The sequence below is a fragment of the Vanacampus margaritifer genome, chromosome 2 (genome assembly GCF_051991255.1).
Source record: "Vanacampus margaritifer isolate UIUO_Vmar chromosome 2, RoL_Vmar_1.0, whole genome shotgun sequence".
In the NCBI taxonomy this organism is placed as follows: Eukaryota; Metazoa; Chordata; class Actinopteri; order Syngnathiformes; family Syngnathidae; genus Vanacampus; species Vanacampus margaritifer.
This window is the reverse complement of record NC_135433.1, coordinates 9,829,892-9,841,343: the sequence shown is the minus strand read 5'-3', so window position 1 is coordinate 9,841,343 and position 11,452 is coordinate 9,829,892. Positions and strand designations below refer to the sequence as shown.

The window sequence follows — 11,452 nt, the reverse complement described above, 5'->3', positions numbered from 1 at the left end:
ATTACACACAACAAAAACATGCAAAAATGATCTTGTTTTTAATTAACACAGAATTGACATGTTATAGAGCAAAAACATTAGTTCACTTTGAAACGCACGCACTGTACAATTTGGCAGTTGTGAGGGGAAAGGTTGGTGTTGTTCAACAAACACATTTCGGGGACAAGGCAGATTAAAAGCTTATTTAAATCCACCAATTCAAGAGAATTCTACATGTTGAATGACAGCAGTGTTTCTCAACCTTGTGACAGGCACAACAATTAAATGCTCCTCCACTAGATGGCAGAAGGTACAATTAATCTGCATTAATGAGACACTTAACTCCTTTCAGCACTAAAAAGTTAGTATGTCCAGAATTAATTTAATTACGTCATTATTTTACATGTACAATAAATACCTTTAAAACACATTTTTCCATTTGCTGTCGAATGAAGATGACATCACTTGTTCTGAGGAAATAGGTAACGACCAATCACGGCTCACCTGTTTTCTGGGTTTGGTCAGCAAACTGAGCCATGATTGGTCATTACCATTTCCTGCACCCGTGATGTCATCTTCAGTCGACAGCGGGTGTCAAAATGAGGTTTTAAGGGTATTAATGATATACATAACAAATGTTAAAGACAAAATATCTTCTTACTGCTGACAATGACTAAATTAGTTAATTATCCTTTTAAACACTTTGTCACCATACAGACAAAATAATTTCACTCAAGCAACAACAACTAATGATCGACAACTAGTAAATATTTGCCTCTCAACAGTAAATATTCCGATGCTGAAGACCAAACCAGTAACTTAATGTTTGTATACCGTCAATTAGAAGTCCTGTTTTTTTTTGTTAGTATAGGAATGAACACTTGTTTTTTTAAATCAATAAATTAATCAACAAAATACTCAATATTATAAAAAAATAATTGTAGCGCTAAAATTTCACACTAAGTCAATTTGTGAGACAGGCTTTACTGTATATGCATTTTGTGACATTTGCTTGGTTTTATGTCACAATATTTTATATTTTACTTTTAAGACACATTTTAATGTAAAACATGTACCTTGGCTCCACAACGGTTGGGGAAACCCTGCTTTAAATGCCACATTCGGTGGTAGCTTGAGGCATGAAGTCATGAGTGCATTCATAAATCTCAACCAGGACAGAAAACTATACAAAACTTTTTTTGTTTTGCACAAGTCAGTTATTTAATTATATTTACTATATCCACATAATCTGCTTTGTTTCATTTGCTTCATGTCACACAAATTAGTTGAATGACAAACCTTCAGAGCTCTGATAAACATCCATGAGGCAATCACTTATTAGAAGCAAGAGGGAAGAAAAAAAAAATCTAACATTTTAGAAATAACAATCCATCCATGTTCTGTAGAGCTGGAGCTGCACAAAGGCGCTCATTTCCCACTTTTTCTGCCCTTGGTAGCGCTCACGTCGCTTTTGGTCTTCTGCAAGCGGGAGAAGATCTCCTTGAAGAGCGCTTTGTACTCGGGCGTGTTCTGACTCAGACGTTTGTCCACTTGCTCCACCTGCCTGCTGATGCCCTCCAAGGCTTCCGGCGTGGACGGGGTGTGGGGGGGAGTGGGCGGGGAGCCGGCCGCCCCCGTGCAGGCCACGCTGTACTCCTTCAAGGAGGGGTCCCTGGAGACGGGGCGCGATGTCTGCACCTCGGCGTGGCACAGGCTCTCCTCGTCGCGCCGGCACTTCCCCAGCAGCTCCTCGTACTTCTCCAGCAGGGCGTGGTACTGCTCGTCTACCTCGCTCAGGATAGACATGCCTCGTTTGCGCCCCGACTGGCGCCTCCCGGGGGGGTCGCGGACCGTGACGACGTTCAGCGCCGTGTCGCTGCAGCTCTTCCTCACGGGGCCTCCCGGCTCGCCTTTGCCCACTTCGCCTCCAGCGTCCACGACGGCGGGTTCATCCGGCGTGTCCGTCTCGGGGCCGTTGCCGAGCAACGTCTCGATGCCGTCCTCCATCAGACACGCCCTGGACTTCCTCAGCAGCTGCATCTCTTGGAGCTCCGCCTCCAGCTCGCGAACTCGCAGCTGGCAGCCCTCGGCTCCGAGCAGACGCTGCTCCAGGCGGTCGAACTCCTGCAGCACGGCGGCGCACTCCCGCTCGGCGCCCTCCCTCTTGGAGCGCTCGGCGGCCATGGCCGAACGCAGCGACGTCACGATTTCCCTCAGGCGCTCGTTCTCCTCCTCCGCCGGCTGCCTCTCGACGAGGTCCACGCTGCCCGGGTTGGCCAACAGGAAACCATCCTCATACCTTCAAAAACGAGAAATTGACACATTTATGCAGGAGAGCAAAACAGACATTGTCATTTTCACTGGTGGGCTGTGGGGAACATTTACTAATATTTGTACATTGAAATTTTAATCATGTAAACTCGCTTCTATCTCAGGTTCCGGGTTCACGGTCGCGCTGTTTTGGGTATTATGGCTATGTATACATTTTGATTTTTTTTATATTCAGAAAAAAAAACTAATATATGTCATATGAAATATATTTGCGACATTATAAAATAGAAAATTTGCGAGAAAAAAAACGTCACAAATTTACGAGAAATAAATTTGCGAGAAAAACTCACATATTTCTGACACATAAACTCGCAAATTTGCCAGGAACACCCCCCCCCCCTCAAATTTACAAGAAATAAACTCACAAATTTATGACAAATAAACCCGCAAATTTAGTGATATTATAAAGTGGCAAATTTGTGAAAATTTTAAACTCGCGAAATGACAAGAGATAAACTCACAAATTTCTCACAGGTTTGTGACATAATGTGGCAAATTTGAGAGAGAAAAACCTCACAAATTTACATAAATACATAAATAAACTTGCAAACTCGTGACAAAGTGGCAGATTTGTGAGAAACTCATAAATTTTTTATGAGAAAAATAAAATCGCACATTTGTGACATTATAAAATGTCAAATTTGCAAGAAAAATAACAAATTTATGAGAAATAAACTCACAGCTTTGTGACATAATATGGCAAATTCGCAAGAAAAAAAAAATCACAAAAAATCACGAGAAATAAACTCGCAAATTTGTGCCATTATAAAGTGGCAATTTGCAAGAAAAACCTAAAAACTTTGACGGATTAACTCGCAAATTTGCCACAATATAAAGTGGCAAATTTGTGAGAAATAAACTTGCACATTTGTGACAAAGTCACAAATATGCGAGAAAAACAAAACAAATTTATGACAAATAAATTCAAAAATTTGTAGCATAAAGTGGCAATTTGCAAGAAAAACTCACAAACTAATGACGAATAAACTCACAAATTTGTGACATAAAGTGGCAAATTTGCGAGAAAAACAAAACAAATTTATGGCAAATAAACTTGCAAATTTGCCACATTATAAAGTGGCAAATTTGTGGGAAAAAAACCTCACAAAATTTACAAGACATTAACTCGGAGCTTTGTGACTTTATAAAGTGGCAAATTTGCGAGAAATACGCGTAGCGCACTTGGATGTTTGTGCCAATACTTTTTGGTCAGGTTTTCAAATAAAGAGATAGTAATTACTTTAGCAGAGATTAACCATATCATATTTAGCATTCACACTTTGAAGCGTTGGGTACTGCCCAATGATAAAGACGACTCGCTTTGCGAAGGTTCACACCCAGAGGATCAAGCATTTAAGTTAATTTGTTAAAATACACATTTACTTGTACATTTATGTTTCCAGAATGACTATTTAGACATTCATACATCTTTCTTTTTTTTTTTTGTACAAGTAGCTAAGTTGATGTGTCAATTGTTGATCTGCTGTTCAGTCATTCACTTACGGGAAGTGTTGTCGCTCTCGCTGCCGTCCGTGTACGACAAGTAAAGTTTAAGAAGAATTGCGTCTCCAACCTGCATTTTCATCTTACAAAAAGTGTTCCATTAATCACCAACGAATCCTCACGTTAACTCCTGGTGGACAAAAGCCAGCACCTCGTCCAGACTATCGCTTTGCTACGTGTAGTCCTCGCAAATGTGTCACTTAATAATGTCACAAATTTGAGAGTTCATTTCACGTAAATTTGTGAGTTTTTTTCTTTTCAGAATATTACACCCTCTGTAAAAGAAAAATATTTATACGTGGCCCTAAAACGCCGTCGTATATATCCCTATTTTGCTCTGCCGGGCGTTTATTTAGGGTGTAGTTCCACTGTTGGCCACTAGATGGTGGCACATTATTATGGTTGACACTGTCAAAAAGAAGACTAGTGAAAACAGGAAGTATTTCAAGTCCAGCCTATTTATTGCTCAAGATAGAATGTGATATTGTCTTTAATCCTGCTTTATACGCCAAAAGAAATGAACAGGTTCATTTTTGAAGATAAGTTTTAGACAAAATGTGATTTGTTTACTGTAAACATAGAGGGATGGGTACACTGTAAAAAGGCAGAACCCGTGTTTAGTGTAACCTTGGCGCAGTGCAGAGCTCTTTTAGGCAAGGAAACGAGTGGACCGTCTTGCGGCGCTCCTTCTTCTCGCGGAGGACCCTCAGATCCTCCAAAGTTTGCAGCTCCTCCACCCGACCCGTCAGACTGTCCACCTGCCCCTGCAAGGTCTCCATGGTGCCCGTCAACCTGCGCGCACACATGCACACCGAGCGCATGTTATGTCATCAATATGGCGGCTTGGACTTCTCAGCATACCATACTTGCAGCTTTACAGGGATTTATTGTTAACCACTCGCCTAGCAGATTTAGAAAGGACAAAAGGTTCCCTCTGAACTATTTCCAAGCTTGATTCGATTTCGTAGCCTTCAACACGAGATTTCTCAAGAAGGCTCGGGTGGCTTATCAGTAAGACGTGGTCACAAAACTTAATGAACGGAAATTTGCAAAAAAAGGTCACGCCGGCTGGCAGCAGCCGCTCACCTGTCGATTTTCTGCTGCGAGGCTTTGCTCTCCAGCACCAGCTTCTCATTGGTGATCTCCAACTCTCTGGCGGTCACGTCCAGTTGCTCGTAAACCTTCGCGTGCTGCTCGTTTATCTCCCGAAGCATCTCCAGCTGCTTGGAGAGGTACTACGAAAATACATGCATTGGTTGGGTCTGTTACGGGGGGATTGTAGGAGGCATTGCACAAGTTGGTCTAAAAGTAGGACGTTTGGTACACCGATAGATTTTCATATGCTCTGTCCAAATCTGCCAGGAGCCAACGCCAATGCTCAATGGTGCCGGCATCTTGGACAATTCAAAATGGCCACCTATCAAAAACAGATATTTTAATTGTGTGTCAAAGAAATGTGAAACAATTACATCTAAAACCACTTTTTAGGGGTTTTGGCACCAAGGAATCTGAATCTGGTATCTGGTTTACAGTGGTGTGGACAAGAGTAGCCGAATTCGGCCGAGAGTCAAAACATAAAAAATAAAAATTGTAAAACGATGTGTCGAGTAACTAAAATAAATTTGGATCAAGTTTACTGGATGTTATCTTATTCTTGCAATATAGCTGCAAAAGCCTGACTTACAAGAAGTGGCCATTTTGAATCATACAATATGGTGGCACCATTTAAATTTTGCTTTGGCTCGCGGCAAATTTGAATAGAGCATATTAACTCATTCACTGCCATTGACAGCTATAGACGTCAAAAAATCATTTTAACTATTTTTATTAGTTAAACTTTTTTTTCTTCCATTTTTGTTAACAAGAATATAAAAACCTAGATTTTTTTGTACATCTAGAACAGATATAAAATCTGTGATTAATTGTGAGTTAACTAGTTAAGTCATGCGATTAATTACGATTACAAATTTTAATTGTCTGATGCCCCTAATTTTTAATAATCTTTTCTTTAAAAAAAAATACATTTTTAATAATGTTTTTTTTTTTTTTTAATTATTAAAAATTTGGGGCATCTGGCCATTACAACAACATAATTCATCGCATGACTTCACTAGTTAACTCACGATAAAAATAAAATGTTTAAAAATAATTTACGAATGGTTTTTTTGAAAGAAAAAATTATTACAAATTAGGGGCATCGGACAATTACAATTTTTAAACGTAATTAATCGCATGACTTCACTAGTTAACTCACGATTAATCCCAAATTTTATATCTGTTCTAATACAAAAAAAATCTAGGTTTGCATACTTTTGTTAAAAGTAGGAAAAAATGATAGAACGAATATAAATGGTTAAAATGAATTTTTGATGTCTATAGCCGTCAATGGCAGTGAATGAGTTAAAAAGTACCAGTGTACCAACTTTCATAGTTTTAGACCAATTTGCACGAATGCCCCCCTTACAGACCAGTCTATATGGGCAAAATTGTTCGTTGTTAACTCATTTGCTCCCAAAAACGTATAAATATGTTCTATTTTAAACTTTTTACCATGATCCCAAGGACGTATTTATATGTTCTTGTTTTTTTTAATGCTAGAGCATACAGAAGAAGGCTTTGATGCAGCCTCTCAACTGCACAAAACGTTTGAAGCAATGGTAGTTATTACAAAAACGGCCAGCGGGTGGCAGCAGAGTAGAAGAGATCAACCAGGGCCATGTTGATAAAAAAGCTCTTCCCCCCCACAGTTCTAAGCAGATTTGTGAATAATGATGAAATTTAGCTATAGTACAGGCCGAAAGTTTTAACACACTTTCTTATTTAATGCATTTGCTTTATTCTCATGACTGGTTACTTTGTATATTCTCACTGAAAGCATCAAAACTTTAACACAGAAAAAGGTGAAATAACTGAAAACATGCTTTATATTATAAATTCTTAACAATAGCCATCCTTTGCTCCGGTTACAGTTCATACTTTTGTCATTCTTACCTCTGGGAACTCCTTAAAAACTGTTGGAAAACCCAGAGAATGCCAAGAATGTGCAAAAAAATAATCAGAGAAAAGGGTGGCTATTTATTTATGCATTTATTTGAGTATTTTCATCTTTTTTTGTTAAATACTAAACTCCAAATGTGTTTGTTAGTTGTCATAGTTTTTGATGCTTTCAGAGAGGATCTACAATGTACATAGTCATGAAAATAAAGCAAATGTATTGAATGAGAAGGTGTGTCCAAACTTTTGGCATGTACCGTATATTCTAATGCTAATTGGTGCAAAACAGAAACAGATAGATTTTTTTTTTTCCTGATGAAAGAAGAGACTAATCTTTCTTTTGGTAGGTTCCATGTTTTTATAGCAATAGAACACAATATTCTGTGGGCCTTGTAAAATCAGTCAAAATCCAGTAAAACAGCCAGGAGCGAAGGGGATTGCTTCAGTGAAAATGGCTGGAAGTGAACGAGTCAAAAAAATGAATAAGCTATTGAACCACAAATCAAAAGCATGTTCATTTCTATTAGAGGAAGTCAACCCCCCCCCCCCCCCAAAAAAAAAAAATTGACTGTAATATATTCTATGTGACCTCAACTAGTCCAAACATGAAATTCTGATTAATATTACTTTTGTGGAGTTAAGCAGCAAAATCCAGCAGTTTTATCAGTACGAGAAGGCGGCCATTTTGCCACTTGCCGTCGAGTGAAAATCACATCGTAGTTGCTCAGGCTCAGGCAACAACCAATCACAACGCAGCTTCAGAAAACAGGTGAGCTCTGATTGGTTGTTGCCTGAGCAACATTGATGTCATCTTCACTCGACAGCAAGTGGCAAAATGGACCCCCACTGATCTGTATATATGACTGGATAGCCGATAGCTCATACACGTGTTGAAGCGACAGGGCGGCCATCTTGCAATATATCGCGATATTACCGTGCACAATTTTCGTATCGATTCAATATGCGGCCAAATCGATTTTTAAACATCAATTTTTGATGGAAACATTCAACAAAACATCTTACTTGAGGTTAGCTTTTAAACCAAGAGTGCCATCTAGGGGAGTCAAAAAAACATCACAGGTGCTTCATGAAGCCTCATTTGTCCATCTGTCTGCCTGGTTAGCCGTTTCGCTAGCTAGCTAGCTGGCCCATATAAACCGAGCGTGCCATCTAGAGGAGTCAAACAGTATCACAAGTGTTTCATGAAGCTTCATTTGTCTATCACTACTGATTAGCTTTTGATAACATCACTTTCAACCGTTTGGCCTCATCTCTACCAGAACTACAGGTGCCTCCTCTATGGTGAAAATGATGTACTGTAACTTGTGTACCTCTATCTCGTGCCCTTGCTCTTCATTGTTGATGTACATCTGCTGAAGGGAATCTTCCAACTCCTTATTCCGCTCCAGCAGGGTTTTGCCGAGCTCCGCTGCCAGGTGTAAGTCTGTTGGGAGGCGAGGAAGCGGGACAAAAGGTAAACAGCGGGGAAATGACGGATCCGGGAGAACGCATTTACAAACTAAATAAATACACAAAGCAACGAAGTGCAAATGAGGCTTTCCGCTGTCGTTTGGACAGCTTATCAAATGCAGCGGGCTGGGGGACTGGGGGGGGGGGGGGGGGTGGAGCCACGACATTGAACGTGGAAGCGAGGTCACTCTGGATTTACCAGTCAAGATGGATAATAGAAGCAGGCTCAATTGTAATTCAATTGTCATCAAGACACTTGCTGAACCAGAAACGATCCAACCGTTTTTCTACTGCTTATCCTGAGAGATGAGCTGGAGACTATCCCAGCTGATTTAGAGTGAGACGGACACACACAATCACATGGCACATAGAAACAACCAATCATGGTCACATTTACATGTTTTTCGAATTTGGTATACAGAAAGGCCTTAATATGAAAAGAATAAGTGTGAAAAGAGCTTCACAACCAGGAGATGTAGGCGAGAAAGTGTGAGCGTAGTTGCTAACTTGCTACATTAGCGAACATGAGCGCAAATCATATGAGGTTGTAAAATATGATGAGCACATTAACAGTAAACAGCTGAAAGCCCGAGTGGCTAAAGCGCTAATGAGCTTGTGAGATATGGAGCCTCCTCTCATCAGCTCTATTTCTTACGGCTGCTGCGCGCGCTGCTGTGAAAATACGAGCCGAGCAAGACGACTCACCATCACTGTGATGTACTTGTTATTTTCAACGCTAGGTTGCACACAGCTCGACGACTACTAGCTACGACATTTTCTTGTTTTTCAGTACAGATTCCTGCCTATGATGATGATGATGCACACTTGATTTGCTGTTTTACTGTGAAGGCCCATCCATTTGTCAAGCTGCCATATTGTTAGCCTAAAAGTATAATTAGCCTAATAGTAATGTCATTTTGAATTTAGCTTCTCAATATCAATAAAAAAAAAAACACAAACATGCTTGGTATTAGGGGTGTGAATTGCCTAGTACCTGGCGATTCGATTCGTATCACGATTCAATTTGATACCGATTAATCCTGATACGAATCTATGAATTGATTGCGATTTTTTTTTACTCAAATTTAGAAAATACTAAATCAGTAAACTTGTACATGTACACTGTAAGATTTGTATGAAAATGTATTTATCGAGAATTGCGCTTTGCAATATCGCGATATATTGCAGAATCAATTTTTTCTAACACCCCTACTTGGTATAATAGTGATTTTCTTTATATCTGTGTAGATTCTGAGTCATCTAGGTCATGGTAATCCGCAAAAGTAGGATCGAGGCAACTTCTTCCTGAGCTCTTCTATTGTCATATGCAAAACAATGTCAAGATACCTTCATATAGTCTGTATTTAGCGGGATTTCAAGTCACTATAGTTGCTTTTTTTTTTTATGATCAAATCTCTAATTTGGCAACACGACATCTGCTTTTTTAAACTAGCATCTGGTCGCAGCTACGTTGCTAGTGGAAGCAGTGCATATCAGCAAGGACAGGCTTTGAACTGCAAACACACCCTGACGAACAAAAATGACTTGGGGAGGGAAGGGAGGAAAAACGACTTATCACGTGCTATACAAATACAATTGACTTGACTTGACATTTCCTTGTTCAGCATGCGCAAGTTTGATCAAAATGACCTCATAGGTCACCAGATAGCAGAAAACGTTACATAACAGTAGCGGTCCTGGGGCAAATTTACGCACGACTACAGAATGAAGGTTGTACGAGCTACAGCTCTGGTCTGGACTGGTCTGGGGCTGCCTAATCAGATCAAGCAAAGGAGGGGGCTTAATGATCTCAGACTTTGGTGCAGAAAAATACTGAAGTGAGATGTTCCTGGTGTGCAATGATGAGCCATAAAGCTGCTTTGGCTCTCTGGGTCAGCAGGTAATCAGGAGCCGGGGTGATGCTGAGGCCAGCACTCAGCAAATCCAATGAAAGGCATACATGGATTAATTAAACTCACATTTTGCTTGCAATAATACTCTTTTAATTTGCGTTTTTTTAAAGACATCAAAACGCAGTAACTAGTCTGCTTGTTGGCCTCATAAACACCACTTACACCGACAAGGATGATAATGGAGAAACAGGTTGGCTGTTTTGGGGCGGGGGGGGTGCACTGACAAGAGGAAAATAATTGGCAGCAAAGGAAGAGAAGACAGCTTCACACACTCGCATCCAATTTCATCAATTTCCACCCCCAGTCGTGAATCGATAACCACCCAGCTAAAGCCTCACCTTGCTCCAAGTCTCGCTGGTCGTACCATGGCTCTTCTTCCTCCGTGACAAACTCCTCCATCCTGCTCGCACGGAGCATAGAGGCCGCCCAACTTGCTCGCCGGTGATCGGCTGAAGCTAATTCGCCCCGCGGCTCCCCCGGAAGTGACAAGAACAAGACCCCAAAACGTGGTGACGTTAACCCTATCCGAGGGCGCGAAAGCCTTTGAAACAAATAAGGAGTGGCGCTAAGATGGAGGAAGGCTGGTCAACGAGTTCACTTCAGCGGGCCGCGGTGAGGTTCGATAGAACAGAGGTGCTTCTTATGTGTTGGTACCATCCGGCTTTGATGAGCATCAACATGCACGCCCGCTCTGCTGTGCAGCTGAGGCGTTCATGGGAGATCGGGAAATGCGAGACGCGGAGGCCTACGTGTAGGAAAGGTCATTATATTAACACATTCATACCAAAAATTCTATCATTATCAGTAATTCAAAGATAGAAAATTCCTGTTTTTTTTGTTGATTATTTTCTTGCTTTATTTGAACCCCCTCACGGAAGCCAATTGAGCATATAGTATATATATTTGCTATTCTTTAAATCCAGTTAAGAGGAATAAGTGCACTCATTGTTTCCTCTACTCTAGTAAGACTAGTCCTCCCACTAGCACAGCTGTCTGTGCGCTTGTGGAATGAATAGGGCACTAGCCATACACTCACTCGGAACTACTGAATTATTGACAAGTTACTGCGCGCTACTAGTGCAACTAAATTAATCAAGAGCGAGGTGTTAATTAGTAGCTTGACATTAGTAGTGCTAAGTACCACACAGTTGTCAACTAGAGCAATTTTGCTTCACTAGTAGCATACTATATAGCTCTACTACTGTTACTATACAGCCGCCAACTAAATGTAAATGCTTTTAAATCCATGTTTAACTATGCTA

The 11,452-nt window shown here is 40.6% G+C and overlaps 1 protein-coding gene across 1 annotated transcript; it reads right to left on the bottom strand.

Moving 5' to 3' along the window:
* Nucleotides 1-21: 21 nt before the first annotated feature.
* On the bottom strand, nt 22-10,909 carry cdr2l (cerebellar degeneration-related protein 2-like). Its single transcript, XM_077557239.1, has 5 exons — nt 10,529-10,909; nt 8,139-8,251; nt 4,900-5,048; nt 4,441-4,605; nt 22-2,278 (listed from the first exon to the last, which is right to left on the bottom strand). Exons 1-5 carry the CDS (start codon nt 10,605-10,607, stop codon nt 1,408-1,410), a joined length of 1,377 nt encoding a protein of 458 aa, XP_077413365.1. The 5' UTR covers nt 10,608-10,909; the 3' UTR covers nt 22-1,407.
* Nucleotides 10,910-11,452: the final 543 nt, after the last annotated feature.